The sequence below is a fragment of the Ornithorhynchus anatinus genome, chromosome X3 (genome assembly GCF_004115215.2).
Source record: "Ornithorhynchus anatinus isolate Pmale09 chromosome X3, mOrnAna1.pri.v4, whole genome shotgun sequence".
Classification (NCBI taxonomy): Eukaryota; Metazoa; Chordata; class Mammalia; order Monotremata; family Ornithorhynchidae; genus Ornithorhynchus; species Ornithorhynchus anatinus.
In genome coordinates this window covers 1,238,808-1,264,672 of record NC_041751.1, presented here as the reverse complement: position 1 = coordinate 1,264,672, position 25,865 = coordinate 1,238,808, and the positions used below count along the sequence as shown (strand labels likewise).

Sequence of the window (25,865 nt, the reverse complement as noted above, 5' to 3'; positions counted from 1 at the left end):
CAAAGTGTTTGCCTTGGACGGGATAGATCGACATCATCTGAAAGGGTTTTGGTTCTGGTAGTGCGTCTTGATCTATTAGCTGGCCGAATACGTGGAGTTTTCCCAGGAGGCCTTCTCCTTGTGGCTACCCCAGGCACTCCTCGGAAGCTAGTTTGGGAAGGGAACAGCAGTCCCGGACAGCAGTCGGGTCGATTAGGCCCCAGCCTTTCTGTCTTCCCGCTACCACTTCTTCCGCACCAAAGTCTCTGCTCCCCACGGGGGAGGGTGTGACATTTAGCCTGTCATCGTCCTCGCCCCCCTGCTATCATCGTGATTAAAAACCCCACTTCTTTTTGGAACGTGGAGGGGAGAGGGTGAGAAGTGGATAAGTGGGTAAGAGGCCTTCCCTGTCTAAGCCCCCCTTTCCTCTTCTCCCTCTTTCCTTCTCTGCCCTCCGACTTGGTCCTCTCTTTCATCCCCTCGTGGCGTAGTGGATAGAGCGTGGGCCTGAGGGTCAGAAGGTCATGGGTTCTACTTCCTGCTCCACCGCTTGTCTGCTCTGTGATCTTGGGTGAGTCACTTTACATCTCTTTGCCTCAGTTCCCTCATCTGGAAAATGGGGATGGAGGTTGTGAGCCCCGTGTGGGACGGGGATTGTGTCCAACCTGATTTGCTTGTATCCACCCCAGAGCTTAGTACGGTGCCTGGCATATAGGAAGCACTTAATAAATGCCATCGTCATCATCGCAGCACTTCTGTATACATCCATCGTTTATTTATATTAATGTCTGTGTCCCCCTCTAAACTGTAAGCTTGTTGTAGGCAGGCAGTGTGTTTGTTATATTGTTGTATCGTATTCTCCCAAGCTCTTAATACAGTCCTCTGCACACAGTATGTGTTCGATTGACTGAGAACGAGAATGAGCAGAATGGGGTAGAGAATGAGCAGAATGGCGAGAGAGAGAGAGAGAAAGACACACCATGAATGAGAAAACAGAGGAAGGGGACCAGAGAAGAGGAAAGGAGCAGAACGTGACCGGAGGCTTCAGTGCAGCGAAAAGGACCAAAGAGGAGTGGGGGCGTGGACGGGAAGCAGGATAATGGAACGGGGAAAGATACAGAATAACACTGAGGGGCAAAGAGAAAGACACGAGGAAAGGAGGAGAGGGATCGGCGAGGAACAAGAGAGACGCAGAAGAGAGGGTTAGAAGAGATGGGGAAATAGAGAGGAGAGAAAGACACACTGAGTTAACTGAAGAGTTGAAGGCCATGGAGAGAGAGGAAGGGGAAGAGAGTGTCAAAAAGCAAAGGAAAGGAGATGTAAAGAGGAAAAGTGCGGTGTGTGCTTACTCTGGTGGAGACTGGCTATGTTTACTGAGTAGTAATTAAAATGTAGTTGATAACCAGGTTCACTATCTCTCGCATACTAAAATGAGCATTTTGGGCAGGTGTCCAAGGTTTCCCCTTCCCCCCACCCCCGCCGGCCCACTCCCCTTTTTTTAAATATTATTTGTTGAGTACTTACTATGTGCCAGGCACTGTACTAAGCGCTGGGGTAGATACAAGCTAATCAGGTTGGACACAATCCATGTCCCATATGGGTCTCATAATCTAAAGGTCACAGCATATAAGTGGTGTTGGTGGGATTAGAACCCAGGTCCTTCTGACTCCTAGGCCCATGCTCTATTCACTAGGCCACTCTGCTTCCTTGCCTCTTTGATCGATACACTGTTGGGAAAATGTGGGCATATTTCCCAATTTTCTCTTTGAAGAAAGATTTTTTTTGTGTGTGTGTGTGTGTATTTCTTTCATTTTGAGAAAGAAATAAAAAATATGACTTTGATATGAAAAGCTGTAGGATTCAGGCAGGGCTTTGCTCCCATCCTTGCTTTGTCAACTCTAAGCCCCCTGGGAATTTAGGTGACCTGGAGGATAGGGGTGATCAGAAGGTGGCCTCGGGCCCAGTCCTTCTATTCTTGGATTTTGACCGGTTTTGTCACGTGTCCTCAAGCGGTTCCCAGGGTAGACAGGAATGATCAGGATTCCTACCGTGAGACGGAGTCCCTGGTAGCCCATCCGTCCTGGGCTGTGAAACTGCTGACGGCTTTCAAAATTCTGGGCTTTCAGAGAAGTCTGCCAGATAGTGAGAGGGGCTTCCAGATTTGGCTACTGTCTCGTGCTCAGTCCAGTATATTGATTTCATCAGCGGTCAGGGTGCAGTTGCCTCTGAGGTCTCCCTTATTAGGATCGACTGAAAGAGTAGGTATGTTTCATTCTGGAAAAAAGAAAGCTGAGAGGGGATAGAATTAAAGTTGACAAAGTCATGAAGGGTATGGACAGGGTGTATTTGGGAGTTACTGTGAGGCAGTGTGGCTTAGTGGATGGAACACGGGCCTGGGAGTCAAGGTCCTGATTTCTTATCCCAGCTCTGCCCCATGTCTGCTGTGTGACCCTGGGTAAGTCTGGGCCTCACTCACGTCATCTGTGAAATGGGGATTAAGAGTGTGAACCCCACTGGGACAGGGACTGTGTCCAACCTGATTAGCTTGGATCTAACCCAGTGCTTAGAACAGCACTTGGCACATAGTAAGTGCTTAACGAGTACCATAATTATTATTGGCCTGATCTCACAACTTCACGATCAAGAAGGGGACACCCACTGAAGCTACAAGGGGGTGGCGGGTTCAAAACAAACAAGTGCAAACAAAGTAGGTGGTAAACGTACAGAATTTGTTCCCACAGAAAGTTGTGCCATCAAAAATATGAGGAGGCTCAAGAGGCACTTGGGTAAGTTCCTGATGGAGCGGTCCACATTATAATTATAATAATTATGGTATTTTTTTAAGCACTTACTCTGTGTCAAACACTGTTCTAAACAGTCGCATAGGAAAAGTTAGGGAATGTAGAAGGGAAAAATGTACTCGGTTCAGTAGAATTTCAAGCTCTCTGAGCTGAAATGGTCTTAATGTCAAGTCTGGTTCAACTGTAGTTGTTTGCCAAGGAGGAAGCTATAACAGGAAACATGTGTAGAATCTTGGTCAGAGGAACTTGTGCCTAGCAACAGCTTAATTACAGAAAACACAATCTCATACTGTTTCTGTAATAAGCTTCTGTGCTCACATGGAAGTATCTAAGCAGCTTCAATTCAATTCTGAATTTAAAAAGGTAATGTAATTGGAAACGTGGTATTTCCTACCCCTTGTCAAACAAGAAATCAGTTCATCTTCATGTGTTTTGAATATAGTTTACAGTTAACAGTGCTTCCGTAATCTCTCAAACATGTAGGAGTTTTTGTCGTAGCAGTGTTTAAAATCAATATAAGTCCTAGGCCTTTGGTTCAGACTGAGAAATCTTATAACTGAAGTAACTAAGTTCTCCATTTAACAATAATAATAACTGTGGTACTTAAGCGCTTACTGTGTACCAAACACTGTGAAAAGCTTGCCGGTTGCCTCGTCCCTACCGAATGAATGAGAAAAAGATAAAAATGCCAAAGAGCGATACAGAGGTCAACCCAACTGAAAGAAAGCCTCTGTCCTTTTCTCTGTTTCTTTGCGTCAAACTCATCAGAAGTGTGTGTGTGTAGGGGGGGTTATTTCCCCTTTAGCATCCTGATGAAAGCCTTCTAGAGAAAAAGACCCTAAACATTTTCAGAGCGGAAGAGAACGGCACATTCAACGGTGGTGTCATTCATTCATTCATTCAATAGTATTTATTGAGCGCTTACTATGTGCAGAGCACTGTACTAAGCGCTTGGGATGAACAAGTCGGCAACAGATAGAGATGGTCCCTGCCGTTTGACGGGCTTACGGTCTAATCGGGGGAGACGCACAGACGAGAACAATGGCGATAAACAGAGTCGAGGGGAAGAACATCTCGTAAAAACAATGGCAACTAAATAGAATCGAGGCGATGTACAATTCATTAACAAAATAAATAGGGTAACGGAAATATATACAGTCGAGCGGACGAGTACGGTGCCGCGGGGATGGGAAGGGAGAGGTGGAGGAGCAGAGGGAAAAGGGGAAAATGAGGGTTTAGCTGCGGAGAGGTAAAGGGGGGATGGCAGAGGGAGTAGAGGGAGAAGAGGAGCTCAGTCTGGGAACGCCTCTCGGAGGAGGTGAGTTTTAAGTAGGGTTTCGAAGAGGGAAAGAGAATCAGTTTGGCGGAGGTGAGGAGGGAGGGCGTTCCGGGACCGCGGGAGGACGCGGCCCGGGGGTCGACGGCGGGATGGGCGAGACCGAGGGACGGCGAGGAGGTGGGGGGCGGAGGAGCGAAGCGTGCGGGGTGGGCGGTAGAAAGAGAGAAGGGAGGAGAGGTAGGAAGGGGCAAGGTGATGGAGAGCCTCGAAGCCTAGAGTGAGGAGTTTTTGTTTGGAGCGGAGGTCGATAGGCAACCACTGGAGTTGTTTAAGAAGGGGAGTGACATGCCCAGATCGTTTCTGCGGGAAGATGAGCCGGGCAGCGGAGTGAAGAATAGACCGGAGCGGGGCGAGAGAGGAGGAAGGGAGGTCAGAGAGAAGGCTGACACGGTAGTCTAGCCGGGATATAACGAGAGCCCGTAACAGTAAGGTAGCCGTCTGGGTGGAGAGGAAAGGGCGGATCTTGGCGATATCGTAGAGGTGAAACCGGCAGGTCTCAGTAATGGATAGGATGCGTGGGGTGAACGAGAGAGACGAGTCAAGGATGACACCGAGATCGCGGGCCCGAGAGACGGGAAGGATGGTCGTGCCATCAACGGTGATAGAGAAGTCTGGGAGAGGACCGGGTTTGGGAGGGAAGATGAGGAGCTCAGTCTTGCTCATGTTGAGTCTTGCTCATGTTGGTGTCATAAGCGGACTAAGGCCCAGCAGTGCCCAGATACTGAGTTGCCCGGCCCTAGACTGCCCTTTCTATGATTCGCCGTCTTGCATCTGTGCTGCCGGTCACAGGGGAACCAAGCGAGCGATTATGGCTCAGCGCAGATCACTAGTGCTCCTGAAACATCAGCTCGTGTACATGCCCTACAGACGGGGGCTATGCCCTATCCTACCCTAACCCCTCAGCCAAAGTCAGGTGGGCACTGGTCTTTTCAGGCACATTTATCCGTGTGGAGAGGATTTCACCAACTAGGAGTCTCAGCTTTGAAAATTCTCTCTCTCTCTCCATATATATGGGGGAGAGAGAGGAGAGCTATATATGTACTATAGATTTAAGATCTATATATTATATATGTGAAAAGACCACTTTTAGCTGAAGATCTAATATATTTATATATATATAGGAATTAGAATTTTCAGGCACATTTATACATGCGGAGAGGATTTCACCACCTGGGAGTCTTGACTTTGAAAATTCTCTTTCTTTCTCTCTCCCTATAATAATGGTATTTGTTAAGCACTTAGTATATGCCAAGCACTGTTCTACGAGCTGGGGTAGATCATAATGTGGGTATTTGTTGAGCGCTTACTATGGGCAAAGCTCTGTTCTAAGCGCTGGGGTAGATACAAGGTAATCAGGTTATCCAACGTGAGGCTCTCAGTCTTGATCTCCATTTTACAGATGAGGTAACTGAGGCCCAGAGAAGTGAAGTGACCTGGCCAAAGTCACACAGCTGACAAGTGGCGGAGTTGGGGTTAGAACCCACAACCTCTAACTCCCAAGCCCATGCTCTTTCCACTAAGCCACACTAGAGAGAGCTGTATATATACTATAGATTTAAGATCTATACGTTATGTATATGAAAAGACAACTTATAGTTGAAGATCAAATATACATATATGTATGTATATAATATACATATTATATATAAGATCTTTAGCTTTAAGTGACCTTTTCATCTACCAAATATGTAGAGAATTGGCCTTTCCCCTTTTCTTTCTCTCATCTTTCTCTGTCTTCTTACCTGCTCGGTCTTTTCCTCCTTATCCTTATTCTGCCTTCTTTCTCCTTCCCCTGCTTCCTCCCCGCCCCCCTTTCTTTTCTCTCATCTCTACTGAGTTCCCAACGGGGTAGAGGAATGCAGTTTCTGTCTTTCTCAAAGTGTAGTTCAGGGACCACTGGGTTGGTCGGTGGGACGGGGGCGGGTTTGGTGGGGCAGCTCTAGGCAACCTCCGTCCACCCCACTGTCACTTCTGCCCCCCCGGGACTTGGTCTGAGAGAGGGACTGACGTCCCTCCCATCCCCTTTCCTCAGCGTGCAAGCCCTGCTGGGACGAGCACTGCGTGTAAGGTTGGGAACGCAGTTGGGAGGTAGCTGCCAGCTTACTCCCTTATCCCAGTCAGTGGAGGCCCTGGGGATTTCTGCCCTTCCGGAGATGTCCTGCTGCATCCCGGCCCCTCCCACTTTGGGATCTCCTCGGGGGCTGGATGCCGTTCCCAGCCGGGGCCGCTGTTGGGTCTGCTGTTGCGCTGTTGGGTCTGCTGTTGCGGGCTCTTGGCCCGAAGGAACAGAACAGACGTCACCGAGGCTCCGCTGCCCCGTGATCCCCAAACAGCCGGTGGGGCCGGCGCCAAGAATGCAGGATAGGGAGGGAGGGAGGCAGGAGGGATGATTGCTGCTGAGCCCGTTCCCCCACATCCTGGATCCCTGGCCTCTCTCCCTCCCTCTCCCTCCTGCCATGGTTTTCAGCGAGCGTGTTCGAGGAGGCGTGTTCGAGAAGCAGCGTGACCTAATGGAAAGAGCACGGGCTCGGGAATCAGAGGACCTGGGTTCTTCATTCAGTCGAATTACCAGCGCTTAGAACGGTGCTTGGCACATAGTTAGCGCTTAACAAATGCCAACGTTATTATTATTTATTGAGGGCTTACTGTGTGCGAAGCACTGTACTAAGCACTTGGGAGAGTTCAGTACAACAATACACACATCCCTGCCCACAACAAGCTCTCAGTGTAGAGGGGGAGTCTATTTCTCTCTAAATAGATAAATTACAGATATAGATATAGACAGGTTCTCATCCCAGCGCCGCTACTTGTCTACTCTGTGACCTTGGGCAAGTCACTTCACTTCTCTGGGCCTCAGTTACCTCATCTGTAAAGTGGGGATTAAGACCGTGAGCCCCATGTGGGACAGGGACTGTGTTGGACCTCATTATCTTGTATTTACCCCAGCGCTTAGTACGGGCACTGTACATAGTAAGTACTTAACAGTTACCATTATTATGATGATGATGATTATTCTCATTAAGCAGTGGCAGTGAACTTGTGCCATCGTCCAGTGGGAGAGGATTGTAGCCCGAAAGACTTTGCCTTCCTCCCCTTCCTGTGCGACTAGAAGGGGAGCAGATGGTGTCAACCCAAGCACTGCACATACTTGGGCTTCAGTAAAGTCCTCCAGCACAGGGTAAGGGACTGCCTACTGAAACTTAAAAGTGGTCGGGTAAAGACCTGCCACAGGAAACCCTACAACCAGTAGGTAGTAAGTGTGTAGAATTTGTCACCCCAGGAAGCGACACAGGCCAAAAACATGAGTCAGTTTGAGAGGGTTTTGGATTAATTCAAGGATGAGAGATCCGTAATGGGTCACTGGGTGGAACCTGTAGGATGTTAGAGGGAAAAATGAGGGTTATTAGAAGGTTCAGGCAAGATTCTTGGGCAGTGGGTCAATCACTGTGTATTTGTGTGGGGAAAATTATGGATTTTTGAGAGTCACCAAACCGGTCTCCCAAAGAACTGTCGGGTTTTTTGTGGTTTTTTAGTGGTATTTGTTAAGCTCTAACTATGTGCTTAGTACACCGCTCTGCACTAAGTAAGCGCTTAATAAATCCGGTCGAACGAATGAATGTTGCAGGCACGGCACTAAGCCCTGGGGTAGATACAAGCTGATCAGGTTGGATACACACCATTCCATGTTCCATGTGGGGCTCACAGTCTTAATCCCCATTTTACAGTTGAGGTCACTGAGGCCCAAAGAAGTGAAGTGACTTCCCCAAGGTCACACAGCAGACAAGTGGTGGGCCCAGATTTAGGACCTAGGTCCCCTGACTCCCAGGCTCACGCTTTTTGCTCTAGGCCACGCTCCTCCTCAACTTTTGCCACGTCCTGTGATTGCTCCTTTCAGTGAGTAAACTGAGTCTACAAAGAGAAAGTATTCAGACCGTCTGATTGTACCCTTGTTCTCTGGACAGTATCAGCGTTGCCGACTTTGGGGCCAGCTACACGAAGAGCACATCAACGCAGGACGAACCGTTCAGGTAAGGATGTTCAGTTGCCTTTTTTCGGTGAGTGAGAAAGAAAGGAATTTGGATCTGGGAGGGAGAGCATTGACGTTTTGAGAGTCCATGACAACTGAGCCCAATATTTTTAACTTTTACCAGTTGTGAAACCGTGGTTATCCCATGATGGCATCCCTGGCTGGCCACCGGGTAAACCCTGTGGAGGATTCATGGGCATTGATTCAGACCTGTTTCCCTGGCACACAAAGGGTTCACGTTCTAAAACACTGGGAGGGAAGGCGGGAGCAGCCTGGCCTAATGGAGAGGTCACGGCCCTGGGAGTCGGCGGACCTGGGTTCTCATCCCCGTTCCACCATTCGTCTGCTGTGTGACCTAGGGCCAGTCATTTCACTTCTCTGGGCCTCAGTGACCTCATCTGTAAAATGAGAATTAAGACTGTGAGGGACTCTGTTCGACCCTGCTGATCTTTTATAACAGTAATAATTGTTAAGCACTTACTACTTGCCTGGCACCGTACTGAGCTCTGGGGTAGATAGATGATAATCAGGTTGGACGTAGTCTTTGCTCCCCATGGGGCTCACAGTCTTAATCCCCATTTTCCGGTCTCCCAAAGAACTGTCGGTTTTTTTGTGTTTTTTTAGTGGTATTTGTTAAGCTCTAACTATGTGCTTAGTACACCGCTCTGCACTATGTAAGCGCTTAATAAATCCGGTCGAACGAATGAATGTTGCAGGCACGGCACTAAGCCCTGTGGTAGAAACAAGCTGATCAGGTTGGTTACACACCTTCCATGTTCCATGTGGGGCTCACAGTCTTAATCCCCATTTTATAGTTGAGGTCACTGAGGCCCAGAGAAATGAAGTGACTGGCCCAAGGTCACCCAGCAGACAAGTGGAGGAGCTGGGATTAGTAATCAGGTTCTCTGACTCCCAGGCTTGTGCTCTTGCCGCTAGCTTCTCCTTCCTGAGGTCTATCTAAGTTTACCATTTTTAGGCCTGCAATCGTAAATTCAATCATATTTACTGAGCGCTTACTGTGTGCAGAGCGCTGTACTAAGCGGTTAGAATGTACAGTTGGGCAACAGATAGAGACAATCGCTGCCCAACAGTGGGCTCACAGTCTATTTCCAAGCCAACTTTTCAGAATATCAGTTCAGCATTGAATTTCTTTTCTCTTGCTGATTTCTGTTGATTTCTTTTGATTTCTCACATTGCTCAGAGCAGCCTGGCCAGCAGGGATAGTCGGCTCACTAAATGTCCATAGAAAGTGGTTTATCCTACAGCTCCCTCTATAGGGTAAGTTCTTGACTCTCGAAATGCACCTTGCTTTTCTTCTAAACCAGCACTCTGAGAACCATTTCCCTGACCAACTTGTCCATTTCTGAGAAATTATACTCAACGAACCAGGTTTTTCACTGTCCGGTGGCTGTCTAGAACAAACTTCCTTAGAAAACCTTACTGGAAGTTTTGTTAATCTTTGGGGAAAAGCATCTAATTGTGCTCTTATTCTTCGACGGGCTTGCCTGTAGCGAACGTGTATTAAACTTAAGCTTTTGGAACCCTGAATTTAATTTCAAATGTCCTATCTAGCCGAAGAGGCTAACTCTTAGTCAGCAAGAGAGAGTGCCCAGGAGAGGGGAAGCCTCAGCTTCAAAAGATTTCACCTTTGGTTTGGGCTTTATTACTCTATGTCTTAGGGTGAAAGAAGATTCTACTATATCAGCCTCCTCACTGCTCAGTGGAAAGAGCCTGGGCTTCGGAGTCAGAGGTCATGAGTTCGACTCCCAGCTCTGCCACTTGTCAGCTGTGTGACTGTGGGCGAGTCACTTCACTTCTCTGTGCCTCAGTTCCCTCATCTGGAAAATGGGGATTAAAAGTGTGTGAGCCCCACATGGGACCACCTGATGACCCTGTATCTCCCCCAGCGCTTAGAACAGTGCTCGGCACCTAGTAAGCGCTTAACAAATACCAACATTATTATTCTAACTTCATGTTGCAACCCAGATCGTCTTCCTAAAATGATCTCTTCCCCTCCAAAGGCTGCCCATCTCTCTCCACATCAAAGAAAAACTCTTCCCCTTCCTCTTCCTGACCTTCCCTCACTGTAGACAGCACCACCATCCTTCCTGTGTCACAGATCTATAACCATGGCACTCTCCTGGATGCCTCTCATTCAACGCACACTTTCAATTTATCACTAAATCCTGTCTGTTCAACCTTCACAGCGATCGCTAAAATCTGCCCTTTCCTCTCCATCCAAACTGCTATTAGGTTAATCCGAGCACTTAATTTTACTGCGTCAGCCTCCTTGCTGACCTCCCTGCCTCCTGTCTCTCCCCATTCCAGTCCATACTTCACTCTGCTGCCCAGATCATCTTTCTACAAAAAATATTCAGCCCAAATTTCCCCATTCCTCAAGACCCTGCAGCAGTTGCCCATCCACCTCATCATCAGACAAAAACTCCTCACCGTCAGCTTGAAAGCACTCCATCACTCAGTCCATTTGGCCTAAAAAGCAGGGAGTGCAAGTAGTCATGTGTCAGCTGGCAGTTTCAAGTGACATTTGGTTCCAAAATGATAGTTGAAAATAATGATTTTATTTCAAATACAGAATTTGTTAGAGCTAAGAAACGTTTCTACACAGTGACCTCTCAGAGGGTAAGACTTTCCTCCGATTTTTGTTACTTCTTGATTTCTGTAGGGTTTCTCCATTGTTGTTTCTTATATGCATTATTTCTTTTTGATGCCCAAAGGAGAAGCTGATGCACTGCACTGGTATTAGCCATTCGAAAGACATAGTTAGGTGCTGACAGGTAAAGGATATTCTAGAGCTTTGTTTTAATTAGATAGTTAGGACTCTGGAGCCTTTGATAATAAATTTTATGATATGTAGAATGTGTTTGCCTTAAGCTGTTTAAATGTTTACCAGTGGACTTGTGTTCTGTTTGTTTGCAAAGAAATCAGATTAATTATTGCAATACCAAATGTTCTCTGCAGCAGACACTTTGCTTGCAAAATTAGATGTTGTAAAAATACATTAGGAATCCCTAAGTCAATATTGACCCAAGGCATCCACCACAGGTTTTGGACAAATATATGCACAGCCACTGTACCTTTTATCCGTGCACACACAATTAGCCATTTTCCCCCATTTTCAATTTACACAGAATAATTACCTTTGACAATCAAAAGTATTTTAAAGTCTAGAGCTAGTCTTTGCAAAATGACTGAGATTTAGGGAAACTTCGAAGGGGAAGGAAGGAGGCCAAGCGGAGTAGGGAGAAAATGGTCAACGCTCTGGAAAAAAGGCAGAGAAGGGAAGGGACCGAGATGCCGAAAGAGGCTGGGAAACACGTAGAGGGAGTTGGGGGTGGGGTGGGGGAGGTAAGGAGACACGTCCCCCCAGAAACGTCTAGACATAACACAGACAGAGGAGTTCAGGCCAGATTGAAGCCGCAGTGGCAGAAGGAGGTAAAAGATAGACCAGCTTTGGAGAGACCAGAAAATGTCCCAACTCCAAGCTCATCGAAAGCAAAAACTCCGAGCGACCTGTGGCGGCCGCCAGGTTTTCTGCAGGGCTCTTCTGCTCTGTGTTGCTCTCTCCATCACCGCTATGGTCCCTGTGACTGGAAAAAAAAGAGAATGACATTTTTAGAGATTCGTTTTGGGGATGGCAGGACCGAAGGACAAAATTTGTGACTCCTGCCCCGTTGCAGAAAAGGCAAATTACATAATTTCTCTAAGTCTCAGTTTCCTCATCTGTAGTCCCTTGAAAGTGCTTCTCTTTCCATTCGCTTCACAATTGTGTGCATCATGCACATTGTGTGTGTGTGTGTGTGTGAACCTATGTATATTCTGGGCAACTGAAATGATTTGGGAGCTGTCAGACAACTAGTAACCAAACACTGATCTATCCAACCACCTCACTCGCTGACAGGTGACCAAACTAAGGCCCTGGAGGACAGTGATCATAGGTCATGCTTCTCTTGTATTCTTCCAAGTGCTTCACATGCCATAGGTGCCCAACATACAAAATAATGACAATATTAATGGTACTTGTTAAGCATTTACTATGTGCCCAACACTGTAATAATAATAATGTTGGTATTTGTTAAGCGCTTACTATGTGCAGAGCATTGTTCTAAGCGCTGGGATATACAGGGTAATCAGGTTGTCCCACATGAGGCTCACAGTCTTCATCCCCATTTTACAGATGAGGGAACTGAGGCACAGAGAAGTTAAGTGACTTGCCCACAGTCACACACTGTACTAAACACTGGGGTCTATACAAGATCATCAGGTTGGACACACAATCCCTGTGCCACATGGGGCTCACAATCTGAAGAGGATTCAATCCCCACTGTACAGATGAGGTAACTGAGGCACAGAGAAGCCCAAGGTCACACAGGGGGCAAGCGGTAGAGCCGGAATTAGAACTCAAGTCCCAGGCCCAGACTCTTCACTAGACCCCTTTGCTTCCTCTATAATAATAGTGATGTTTGTTAAGCCCTTACTATGTGCCAAGCACTGTTCTTATCATTGAAGATGATGAGGATGAGGAAAAAGGAGACAGGAAAGACACCCAATGTGGAGCATATCTGGGGTTTGGAGAAGGGTGGATGAAAGGAACTTTGTAAACGCCTTCAGCTGTATGTATGGACCTTCAGTCAGAGGGAAACCACCTCTCTCTGGATGAAGAGTTCTGTGTCAGTGGGGGCCGAGGGAGAGGGAAAGGGAGAGAGAAAGAGAGAATTCACTTTAGCTGTCTGCTCCCTGTCCTAGGAATCCCCCTTAAGGCTCAGATTACCTAATCTGAGTAACCCCATTTCCCCTGCTGTGAACTTTAGCTGTCTGCTACCTGAATATCAAGTGTTTTAGGCAAAGCAGTCACTCAAATCAGATCTCCACTCCAGGAGGCCCCTTGAGGGATAGAGTTTCTGACCCTAAGTGATCCTGGGGTGAGGGCAATTGGCCATAAGGCCAGGTTTAGGTAGGCCCTTTTATTTAGTCCTCTGCTCCAATTCAATACTTTTAACACCCAGTAGTGTTTGTACAGTAGACGGAGGGGCTGGCAAGGACCAGCCCATCCTGGCTTCCATTTATCAATTCATTAGTGGTATTTATTGAGAGTTTACTAGGGGCAGAACACTGGAGACAAGTTCCCTGCCCATAATGAGCTTCCAGCCTAAAGGGGGAGAAGGTACTGGCTGGCCTGGAGCTACCCAATGGGAGGGGCCTAATTCAACTCTTATTTTTAGGTTTGTTTTTCAACCATATTTCGCCTTCACATTTTCTGAAGGATATTTTAATCGGGGAATCGACAGAAAACTTTCCAGGGGATAGGATAGCTTTTTTTTTTTTTTCATTAGTGTCCCAGTTAATACTGTGCAATTTTTTTTTTACCTTAAAGTTGTAAAGTTAGGCAGAGCACATAATCAGAAGTATAAACAGTTGTCTCCAATGACTAGACTTAGGGGTGTGAATAGGTGTGTGTATCAAGTTCAAGATTAAATTCTGAAACCAGAGTAGGTATGTTGGTTTTTTTTTTCCTCGAGAGCAGTCCCATTGTTAGCTGAATGCCAGGTTGATTCATGAGTTAGGGCTGCTCTGTCCCTTTCCCTCTTACTCCTCTTTCTACATGAAGCAGCAAAGCCCGGGAGTCAGAGTCATCAGAGGACCTGGGTTCTACTCCTGGCTCCGCCACTTGTCTCCTGTGTGACCTTCTCTGTGCCTCAGTTACCTTATCTGTAAAATGGGGATTAAGACCGTGAGCCCGATGTGGGACTATGTCTAACCTGATTATCTTGCATCTACCCTAGTGCTCAGTACAGTGCCTGGCACATAGTAAGCACTTAACAAATACTGCCAAAGAAAATCTTGTACAAACAGTTGTAAGGAATGTTTAAAAGTAGTCACAAAGGGCAAAATATAGTCTTCACAACCGCTTGCTCTCAGTGAGTCATGCTTTTGGAAATCTTTAAAAAAATGACATCAATAACATCATCCCACTTTTATAGTCTCCATTTTATTTCCCTCATCAGAATTCTAAAAGACTGGACTTCTCCCATCTTTCTCCCTAACGGCTAGGCAAATACTTAGTGAGAGTTTTGGGCAGCTCATCCAACATGAGATCGTCAGAGAAAACAGAGGGATCAACCAACCAGTCAAGTAATTTCAATGGCTGTAATTCTTCTTCTATTTGTTAAGTACTTACTCTATGTGTCAAGCACTGTTCTAAGCGCTGGGGAAGATACAAGTTAAGCAGGTCGACACAATGCCTGTCCCGCATGGGGGCTCACAATTTAAGTAGTGGGGAGAACAGGCATTTAATCCACATTTTACAGAAGAGGAAACTGAGACATAGATAAGTTGTGACTCACCCAAGGTCACACGACAGGCAATTGGAAGAACCAGGATTAGAGCCCAGGTCCTCTGATTTCTAGGCCTGTGCTATTTCCACTAGGCCACACTGCTACTCCACAATGGTGTAAGAAAAATTTCCTTCAGCAAAATAAGCCATTCCCAGCATCGATTTGGGGATCAAATATATAAAATTACAGGATCTGAAATTCTTGTAGACGCCACGGTAAAACCTTATTGTGAATAATATGTCAGTAAGAAATGTACAGCATTCAGGCGATGATTCAGACCATTTAGTTCAAGTCTGAAAAAATCTCAACAGCACACTCATCAGGCTCTCCTCACCCTGGAGAATCATTTGGAGAATCCAAATGATTTGTGGTTCACATCGTCTCATCTGTGGGCACACAGCCGCGGTTTAATCACGAACGTGTCCGTCTCTGCCTCCGACCGGTGTCTCAGTTCGAAGGAGAACCCGTGCTCCGAACAGAAATCGATGTTAAGGTGTCCTCTTCTCTGACCGTTGCAGCAGTTGCGATCTAACATCCGAGAAATGGAGAAGCTTTGCCTCCGAGTCCGGAAGGAAGACATCCGACTTCTGAAGAGAATGATCGATCCCGTGAAAGACGAAGCCTCAGCTGCCATAGTAGAGTTTCTCCGACTCCATTCCGAATCTGCGGAAGAACTGGAGAGGCAGCTCCGTGAAGACGGCTCCTCAGTCCACGGCCCCATGACCAGGTCCTTGACTGTGGGAGGTATGCTCAAAGCTAAGCGTCCTTTGCCGAAACCGATGCTGTGAAACGAGGCGGGCTCGTCGCCGTCTTCTCGGAATCCTTTGGTTCTAATCCCGGCTCCGCCACGGGTCTGCTGTGTGACCCTGGGCGAGTCCCTTAACTTCTCTGGGCCCAAGTTACCTCATCTCTAAAACGAGCCCCGTGTGGGACATGGACTGTGTCCAACCTGATTAGCTTATACCTACTTCCAGCGCTTAGAACAGTGCTTCACACTTAGTAAGCGCTTAACAGATACCATTATTATTATTAGTGCTTGGCTCATAGTAAGCTTAACAGGTACCACGATTATTATTATTATTAGACCCCCCCCAGTTCCTGGCCATTCATCGGGATGACATTTTCCCCAAAGTAGTTGTTGATGTCAGCCGTAGGCGTGAAGATGGGAGGAGCAGAGGATTGGGGGGGTGCTGCTCTGTCATTCCCTCAATCGCACTCTCAGCTTCCTTACTGCCACCCCTCCACTTCAGTCAGGATCACTCAGCTTTTCCCTTTGGAGGGTAGGTAGGCTTTGCTCTCTGGTCCCGAGGTCCAGGAGCAAGGAATTCCTCATCCTCAGAGAGCCCACTCTTGGGGCTGTCAGCCCAGGGGAAAGTTGGGGTGAAGGAACAGGCCCTGCCCAGAGTAGTAGTCTTCTAATAGGATTTATTCAGCACCTACTTTGTGCTAAGTTCTATTCTAAGAAGGCTGTTGCTTAGTTTGGTAGGGTGGTGGTGTTTATGTCACCTCCTGTTAATCTGACCAACAAAGGCAGGTTTACTAGAATGAAAGAAACAAGGGGAGCAGAGAGGAAAGAGTCATTCCTTAAAGAGAAGCAGCATGGCTTAGTGGATAGAGCACGGGTCTGGGAGTCAAAAGGACCTGGGTTCTAATCCCAACCCTGCCACTTGTCTGCTGTGTGACCCTGGGCAAGTCACTTCACTTCTCTGGGCCTCAATTACCTCATCTGTAAAATGGGGATTGAGACTGTGAGCCCCACGTGAGACAGGGACTGTGTCTAATCCAATTTGCTTGTACCCATCCAGCGCTTAGAACAGTGCCTGCCACATAGTAAGCGCTTAACAAATACCACCATTATTATTATTACTACCGCTGTCTGCCATTTCCTTTTCAGTTGGGGGGGGGCGGTCCTTTCCTCACTGAAAGGTGAGAAGGGCGCAGGTTCCCAACTGCAGCGTGGTATTCGGGGTGGAGCTCAGTCATAGAGGGGAACCCCTCGATCCCTCCTTCTCATCCCCCACATCTCTAGGCCAAGAGGAACGGGATTTTATTAGTGTAGAAGAGAAAGTTAACCAAAGAACAGATTCAACTGGGAAACTGCCAGAAACGTCCGAGCAGAATATCGAGTGGGATGGAGCGGTAGACTTTTATCACCGGGATTCAAAGGGGAAGATGGGTTTGCATCGTCTTGTATCTCCCCAGGCTCCACCTCTGCGCAGGTAGCTCTTTTAGGCCCTATATTTTCTGTGGCTTTTTGAACTTTCTTAAAAGTTTTCACTTGAACTTCAGCCCCAAAGAGAATTTTTGTAGATGGGGGTTCAATATCAGGACTCTTAGCTGGCCGTCGGCATGGCCGGGGGCCAACCCTGAAGGGGGTGTGGTCTTTTTTCTTTTTTTGATTGTCGCATTTTACGAAGCACCTATCCCCTGCCAAGTGCTGCCCAACGTCTTGCGGGAGGTGTGAGATAAATCAGATCGGACACAATCCCCATCGCATAGAGGGATCACAGTCTAAGAGGCAGGGAGGGCAGAGTTCCTCTCTCCCTTTTCTCAGGTGAGGAAACTGAGGCTCTGAGGGTTAAGGGACCTGCCCAAGGTCAGGCAGTAGGCCAGTGGCAAAGCTGGGATTAGAGGCCAGTTCTGTTTCCCCCCCGGCTGCCTCCCTCAAAGCTCTGAAGGGTGCAGGTGGTAGAGATGGTGGGGCAGTGTAATCGAGAGGGAATGTGGAGGAAGGACTGAGGGTGAGGGAAGGGGAGAGAAACCCCCAGGGCCTGCACTGCCCTCATCGTCAGAATGCCCCGATCATTTCAGGAAAGACACCCTAAAATGCGCAAGGGCTCGGTGCCTCAAGTTGCCGCTGGGAGGAAATTCTGGTGAGAAAAGGAGAGCTCGTCTATCTGAAGCATACATTTCCAGTCTCAAAGCTCATTTTTCACTTGAACTCCAAACCCTCCGCTTCCATTTGTTCATCATCTGAATCCACTCTGGCACCCGGTGGTCTTATTGGCAGAAAGCCAATTTCAAAGATAAAGTCTGACACGGAAGGGAGAACGACAGGTGGTGTAAATCCCCTTTAAATCTCTGCTCCTGCAAACTCACTTGTGTATCTGTGTTTCAGGTACCAGGAGGGGAGATAGTTGAGGTATTGTCAAGAAATATAAAACACCTGTATTTTTCTTTGCCAAGTTTGGGGCTTGGGGTCAGGATGAGCACTGCTCAGCCATCTTCCCCAAGGCTCGAACCCTTCCAAATACCTGGCCTCTTCACTTGCGTAGCAGTTCGTCAGAATTCAAAGTCAGTGGTCTGATATCTAAGATGATGATTTATAATGGCACCTAGGGTGAGTGAATTACAGAAGTCACAGCCAGTTGGACCGTCTGGATTTTATTTGCCGGTCGTGCGTTATTACATCGATCGGCGATGAACACCGTTGTAACTTGGAAGCAGTGTTTCCATGGCAAAGAACAGATTTCTTTGTTCTTAAGCTCTGTTTGCATTTGAGACAAATACATGGTTTGGTTTTAACTGAGACATAAATGGCTGAACACTTTTCCTTCTTCTCTGAAGTGACTTTGCTGTTGATCTAAAAATGCCACGTATTTCCCTTCCCCATATTCTTGGAAGAAAGAATGTATATGCGGCAAATGTCTTTTTGCTATACCTTGCACCAGGGAACTTCAGTCCTCTTTATGGCAGAGATGAAGAGCTGAAAAATTTCCTTCTGAGCAGGTACTCACAGAAGCCTCCATTAATTTGCTGTATTAGGGACTTAAAATTCTCCATAGAGACGGGAGGAGGAGTAGATAAGCCTGTTGTTTTCAATTACGTTAGTAATTGTTAGTGAGAAGAGTATTGTGGTAATTTCTGGATCTGGATGAAGAGAAAGTTAAAGTGAGGAGTCCTGCAACATCATGCCCTAGGTTGAAATTTCTGTCTTGAAATCTGGGAAACCAGAGTTCTCAGAATGCTGGGGAATCGCCACTGGACTAGGATGCGAGAGTTGGTTTCTGATGTTTGCCTCTATTTTGATCGGTGAAATCCGAGGAAAAACACCAAGTATCTTTAATTTCATAGGAAAGGAATGCTGTCATTTTTGCAGACACTCAACTTACTCTTTAAGCACCTTTATGGCCAACTTAACTGGTGCTAAGCGATTTTTAGAAATCATTAAATAGATGGTTTTGTTTGAGAGGGAAAAAAATCTACCTACCACTCACATTTTGGAAGATTAAACTGTGCCACGGCTTTTAAGAAAGAAGACCGGGTTGGGCTCCGGGTGAGCGGACTTGAGAGAAGTTAAGACTGGTTTTGAGGTCAGGAGTGGCAGGAAAGGCTGGTTTGGGTTGAGGGGAAGGAGAAAAGGCACCGGAAAGGAAAGAGAATGGGAGGAGAGCAGCTCAGGGTTTGCAGTCAAGTTGAGAGGAGGAGGGAGAGTCGGGAGCAGAAATGGTCCTGGCACAAGCCAGTGTCACCAATTGGCCTTACTTTCAGATTGGGAGGGTTTGTGCTATTTATTTATCTGTTTATGTATATTAATGTCTGCTTTCTCCTCTAGACGATGAGCTCGTTGTGGGCAGGGAATGTGTCTGTTTACTGTTATACTGTACTCTCCCAAGCCCTTAGTACAGTGCCTTGCACACAATAAGCTCAGTAAGCACAGTAAGCTCAATAAATATGATTGAATGAATGAATAAATGAATGAAAGCAGTTCCGATTGTGTTCTGGAACCATCCAGGCAGCAGGATCGTTCCTGATGAGGAAATACCGGGCAGTTTTTTGGAGAAGAGTTTAGAGTGGAATCTGCTCACTAGTCAGGTGGGTCTGGACGGTCATTTACATGGCAAGCCTTTGGTCAGAGAGGTTGCAAGCAAGTAATTGGCATCTTTGTGCTGCCTCATTTTAGCATCATAAGCGAGCTTACAGAGGGGTGATGTCTTCCTTCAGGACCCCTCCATACACCCGAAGCGGAGGAGTACCCCTACGGTTTAATGCAGATGGAGGCGCCTCTCCCCGAAATCCCTCAAGATCAAAACGCCGCCGAGTCCTGGAGCTCTTTGGAGGAGGTGCGTGGCGAGGCCAGTCGTCTTCTTCCCCTTGCCTTGCGGTGGCTCTGAGCGGGGGGCGTAAGTAACGTCCGTTGTTTTCTTTCTGTAGAATTTGATTGCCCTCAACCAGCTGGTGATGGATTTCTCGCTGCTTGTCAACGTAAGTCCTCTCCCCCAACCCTCCGCTCCCATCCTCGGGTCCCCGGGGGCAGGCAGAGAGGGTGAGGCCTGTCGTCGCTAGGTTGAGGAAGTCCAGGAACAATAATAATTATGATATCTAAGTGCTTACTATGTGCGAGGCACTGTACGAAGCGCTGGATGTATACAAGCAAATCGCGTTGAACACAGTCCCTTTTCCCACGTGGGGCTCAGTCATTCATTCAATTGTATTTATTGATCGCTTACTGTGTGCAGAGCACTGTACTAAGCGCTTCGAAGGTACAATACAGCAACAGGGACAATCACTGCCCACAACAGTCTTACAGTCTAGAGGTGGGGAGGTTGGACACCCATGTGGGGCTCACAGGCTTAACCCCCATTTTACAGATGAGGTAACTGAGGCACAGAGAAGCCAAGTGACTTGCCCAAGGTCACACAACAAAGAAGTGGCAGAGCCGGGATGAGAACCCATGGCCTCCTAACTCCCTAGGCCCATTGAGAACTACCTTCTCAAGGACCATAGGTAGGGGTGGGAGGCTGGGGCCCAGAAAACCGTGGGGCCCAATTTGTGCTAAAGGACTGGGGCTGGGTGGCGGAGGGGAGGGGGCTGTGGAGGGTCCTCGGCCTTCAAGGCGGGAATCTGCTCCTGGCCGGGTCAGTTCTGTGCTTTGGGGTGGGTGACCCCTACAACCGTCCTCCGGCCCCCCTCGCTCCCCCCAAACCTCACGGCCCCAGGGAAAGGAGCCAACCGATTCAGCCCTCGGGGGACTGTCTCCCAGGCCTGGGAAAGAACAGCCCAACTCAGGGAAGTCTCCTCCTGGGCAGCTGAGACCCGGGGCATCTCGGCCTCAAGCTGGGAATTCAGGGCCACAGCCCAGCGTGCCAGGACTCCCGAGAGGGAGGCTCTGGAGGACCCCGTGGCCACCTGTGCCCACTGCAGGTGGGCGGTGTGGGAAGAGTGCCCGGATCCGGGAGCGTGTTGGCCACCGGGCCCAGCCACACAGGCCTGTCTGGGAATCGGGAAGGCCAGGAAACCAACAACAGGCAGACTCCCGTCCAGGAATGAGGTGACTGAACTGATGTCTGTCCCTTGTCCTTGGGGAAGGAGTGTCCCACACCTCTTGGCACTCACCAGGGCCAGAGAGAGTGGAGCACCTTTTGAGGCAGAAGGCTTTGAGGGTCAGGGAAAAAGGATCCTTGGCGAGGAGATGTGCTAGACGGTTCCTGTAAAAGGAAGCTTCTGTCAGCCTCCCCCATGCCCCAGATAGGCTCCCGAGTAACCCCTGGCACTGGGGGGAAGTGGCAAGCTTGCGTCCCTGTGAGAGCTTCCGGACGGGCCTCTCCCCGGCCCCATCTATATCGGCTGCCGCTGGGCCGTCACCTGGAGGTTCCCCGGGGAGCTGGAGTTGGGGTCCCGAGGATCCCCCCGGCCTGTCCGCCATCGCCCCTTTCCACGGAATTATTCTTCTTGGGTGAGAATGCTCAAGGTAGTTTTGCTTTTAATTAATGTTACTTGATCATCCTGGCACCTTGCAACTGTAATAGCAAAGAGTCACGGTTCAGAAATCTAACCGATAACTAATATTTCTGTGAAAAGGTTTTTTACCCCGTTTTAAAACCAAATCGTAGGTATTTAAGTTGAGTTTCCTCGGAGATGCGATGCCATCATGGGGTGAGGTGAAAGCCAGGCGCAGCCTTCCTTCCCGGGTTCCTGCTTCTTCGCCTGTGAAGTGGGAATGGGAATAGTGCCACCCCGCCTCCTCCTTCCCGTCTTCCCTCCCCTCCCTCGAACGGCACGAAGGGAAGTGAGCTGGCCAGGGGAGAGTCGGGGCCAAGCCGGGGCTGGGGGGAGGCGGGAGGGGATGTTTGGCGCAGTTAGAGACAGAGGGAAAGCGGGCCTGGCTGGAGGTTGTGTAACTCCGGCGACGGGGGGCTTGGACAGCCACCGTCTTGCAGTTCTGCCTCGGACCAGGACCCGGTGGCCGTGAATGGGAGGCCGGGAGGTTTCTTACCTGCCTGGGACCCATAGAGGGGCACATCCCCTGTCGCCTAGAGGGCCGAGGGGAGCAAGGCTTGGAGCCAGCAGCGCTCAGCCCTCCGTATATGGGTGAAAGAGGCTCGTCCCCTCCCTGGAGAATGGAGACTCTGTCTCTGCTGAGGGTGGTTGGAGCCCGAAGGTGCAGGCGTGGGTCTGATTGTCATGGCTACTAGTAAAATAAAAATAAATGTTGGTATTTGTTAAGCGCTTACTATGTGCAGAGCGCTGTTCTAAGCGCTGGGGTAGATACAGGGGGATCAGGTTGTCCCACGTGGGGCTCACAGTTTTAATCCCCATTTTACAGATGAGGGAACTGAGGCACAGAGAAGTGAAGTGACTCGCCCACAGTCACACAGCTGTCAAGTGGCGGAGCCGGGAGCACTTTTGTGTGCCCCGATTACTAAACGACACAGGTGCGAGCCCCAGGCCCACCCGCTCCTCTGCCCAGACGCAGGGCAGGTCCCAGAGGAAATTCTCCCCCCGCCACATTTTGGTGTTGGCAGCCTCAACCGCAGTGGATATCACATTTCTTGAATCGATGGCGTTTTACCTGTGACGTAACTCGCGCCCGTTTTGAACTCAGGCTTCGGAGAAAAGGGATGCTTTTTGTGGACCCAACTCAGTGTGAACCGAAAGGGGCGGTTTGGATTGTTTCCAGTTAGTAAACAGATTCGAAAAGCCAATCCACAGAGCGGCATCCACGCTAGAGTGACCTGTCGTTCACTGTAGAGGTAATATCCTCCCCCCTTCTTATAACCTAATGGTTAAATGCCTTTCTTTTAGAAAAGGGAATTTTGCGCTTTGGGCCCAGTTTTATCAGCTGCTCTTCCCGAGCGAGCCCCCACTGCAACTGGAGGGCTACAGCTTGTGCAGATGAAAGCTTCGGCGGGGCCTGATTACAGGAATTAAAAGTGTGTGTATTGGCGGAGGCTGCTGCTTCCCAGCAGGAAACCTCCCTCCTAATTCCTTTGCATCTAGTCTCAGCAGGAGAAGATTGACAGAATTGAAGACCATGTCAACACTGCCGCTGTGAACGTGCAAGAGGGGAAGAAAAACTTGAGCAAGGTAAGGAACCGCTCCTGCCACCCGATCAATGGGCCTCAGCCTCCCAGCAATATTCTGTATTAACCCCATCGATCTGCCGATTCTAATGGCGAGGGAACCAGCAATTAAGGAAATAAGGAAAAAGTGACACATTGGATTCGGGGAAGGAAAAAAAAAATAATCAATGGCTATTGAAATATTCTCTCCCTCGATTCATCCCACCAGCCGAGACCCATTTGGTTGAGAGGGCGGGCGTCCGCCAGGGCAGGCTGAGGCCTCATTAGAAGGTCCTCGGGGTCCAGTTCCCAGAGGGCCCCCGAGAAGCGAGGGTGGGAATGGGATGCCAGCCCCCAGGAGGGCCCTGTCTGATAGGGAATTGGCCTCTGGGTGCAAGGATGAGCCCCCATCGTGGGGGGAAAAAAGCCTTTGCAGGGTCCGGGCTCTGGGCCTCCAGGCCTCAGCCGGGAAGATCGATCGATTGTTTTACAAGTCAAATCAATCGGTGGCAATTAAGCTGATACTCTCTCCCCGCCTGGGCCTTGGGGCTCTCCCCGCGGCCTTAAGCAATTCCACCTCACGTTCCTCTGGCCGGAGGATGGGGGACCCTTTTCCGTAAGGGAGCGTTCGGGGGCCGGGGTGTCGGGACCAATGCCGGGGGTGGGGGAGGGAAGACGCGCGGCCCCCGCAGGCTCGTCGTCTCAACCCCCTTTCTAAAATGGGATTGTTTTTCCAGGCTGCAAGATACAAGCTGGCAGCTCTGCCCGTGGCAGGTGCGGTCCTCGGCGGCATGGTGGGAGGCCCCATCGGGCTCCTCGCAGGCTTCAAAGTGGCAGGAATTGCAGCTGCTCTCGGCGGCGGGGTGTTGGGCTTTACAGGGGGAAAACTGATTCAAAGGAAGAAGCAGAAAATGATGGAGGAGCTCTCCTCCAGCTGCCCCGACCTCCCCAGCCAGAGGGACAAGAAGTCTAGCTGAAGCAGGCGGGGACGGAGCCCGGGCCACCCCGGCCCCTCGGATGGCGCCGGGACAGGGAGCTCCGGCGCGTGGATGGAGCGGGGAGGAGCCGTCGGGGTTCGCATCCACACCCCAAGCCAGCCGGGGCCGGGCCTGGGCCTGTTCCCATTTGGACTCTGGCTGTGGGGCTGGGGGAGGTGACCTGATTCAGGGCACGGCCCAGGAAGAGAGAGTGTGTGTGTGTGCGTGTAGGGGACGAGGGGGATACCCATTCCTCCTCCTGGCAGGGTAGTGAAGCCGCGGCCGGAGGATGTCTGACCTGGGGCCGAGCGCGTCCTCTCCTCCTGCAGTCTTTTTCCTTCCACAGCTGAACGGTGAGCTGCGGGCAGAGGGATCACAGTCTTTCTGGGTTGGTCTCCGCCCAATTTCTTTCTTTTCCCTCATTCCTCTCTAGACCAGGGTCACCATTCTGTCACCACTGGCCCTACGCCCTCTCCCCTCGGCCCCTCGCTAAGCCCGAGAGCTCCTCCTGCTCCCCGAGGGGGCCGTCCAGCCCCAGGGCCTCGCTGGAATCCAGCTGCCCTAGAGCCGAGCATCTTTCTCCTCCCACCCCTTTCCTACCTTTCTTCTGACCCTCAGCCCCTTACGTGGCTCGGGGGGCGGGGGGGGAGGAGAAAGACAGGTTACCTGCAGATGCCAAAGGGGGATGACACCTAGCTTGGGGTTCATCGGCCCAGCAGGTGGAAAAAAGTGAGAGGGGCTGCCCTTCAGACCAACTGGCTTAGCCTAGGCTCACAACTTCCCCGCGGGGCAAAATCCCAGAGAGGCTTTCGCTCCCGGGCCCCCGGGGGGAGGAAACTGCAGGGGCCGCACCCATCGGACCAGCTGGCACGGGCGGCCGGGGTCCGGGGAAGGGCCGTCCTTTCAGGTGGCCAGTGGCCCAGGGCCTGATGGAAGAAAACAAAATCCCTCCAGGATGGGGGAATTTTCAGTTTAGTGAGTCCTGGGGTCCCCCCAGTTTGGGACCTGAATATTAAAGCTCCTCACCTGCTGCCACCTGAGTCTGAGCCCAGTTCTCTCTGCCCGGTCTGTGGTCATGGAGCCACTTTTCAGGGTTCCAGGAGGAGGAGGAATGTCCTTGGGAGAGTAGGTAAGTGCTTTGAGATCCAAAGGCAAGATATAAAGGGGGCCCTCCATCTATGGGTTATTGGGTTCTAGGCCAGAACTCCAGTGGGGCTTCAACTGCGGGACAATGATGCCTGGCTGTGATTCCTCCCTCCCACAACTCCCCGCCACCTCAAACCAATAAAAGTACAGAGTCCAAAGCCAGCAGGGTCCATGTCTTCATTACACCTCACTCCTGAGCTGTTTCAATCAGTCAGTGGTATTTGAGTGCTTACTATGAGCCCGATGTTGGGTGGGGACTGTGTCTGTTGCCGAATTGTACTTTCCAAGCGGTTAGTACAGTGCTCTGCACACAGTAAGTGCTCAACAAATACAACTGAATGATTACAACAGAGCTTTTAGACTCGCTGCTCTAGAGCAGGGCCCGGCCGACCTCCAGCAAAGGATCGGGGAAATGACTTAACTCCACCGCTGGACAGATATTGCTCTGGGTGGTGCTGTGCCTGGTGCCACCTCTGAAACCTGTCCCAAATCCATGGCAGGCACTGATAGGCTCCGCTGCCCAGGCCTCCCTGCTTAATTGTGGGTGACTTAGATACCCACCCGGAGGGTGAGGTCTAAGGGCGGGCCAGGTTAATGCCTCCCCTAGCTCTAGTTTGGCACAAAACACTAAGAACAGGAGGGAGACAAGACAGACATCACACTGGCTCTGGGACATCGTTACCTTTTCCTGCCGCTCCGCCGAGGGGACTCTGGTCAGGATCCACCGCCTTTTTGTTCAGGGAAGAGGCTCTCAAGGGCTAAACGTGGAATGGATCAGAGCACCGCTCACCACATCTTTCCCAAGGATGTTCTTTAGTCGCCAGTGTCAGAGGGAGAGGAGGTCAGTCCAATCTTGACTAAGCCAAGGAGTAAACCAAGAGAGAGATTACCTCAGGATAAGCAAGCAACTTCCGCAAATGGGAGCTAACATGTAATCCTAACTGGCCCAAGGAAGAAGGGG

The 25,865-nt window shown here is 49.6% G+C and overlaps 1 protein-coding gene across 3 annotated transcripts in view; it reads left to right on the top strand.

Moving 5' to 3' along the window:
- STX17 (syntaxin 17) overlaps window positions 1-25,066 on the top strand; it is a 34,330-nt gene extending 9,264 nt beyond the window's left edge. For all 3 annotated transcript variants that reach the window (XM_007661676.3, XM_007661677.2, XM_001505977.5), the window contains exons 3-8: window positions 8,082-8,147; window positions 15,018-15,243; window positions 19,444-19,562; window positions 19,654-19,704; window positions 22,720-22,806; window positions 23,519-25,066. In XM_007661676.3, coding sequence (XP_007659866.1) covers window positions 8,082-8,147; window positions 15,018-15,243; window positions 19,444-19,562; window positions 19,654-19,704; window positions 22,720-22,806; window positions 23,519-23,758 — 789 coding nt within the window. In that variant the 3' untranslated portion in view covers window positions 23,759-25,066. The remainder of the gene's footprint in view (window positions 1-8,081; window positions 8,148-15,017; window positions 15,244-19,443; window positions 19,563-19,653; window positions 19,705-22,719; window positions 22,807-23,518) is intronic.
- Window positions 25,067-25,865: the final 799 nt, after the last annotated feature.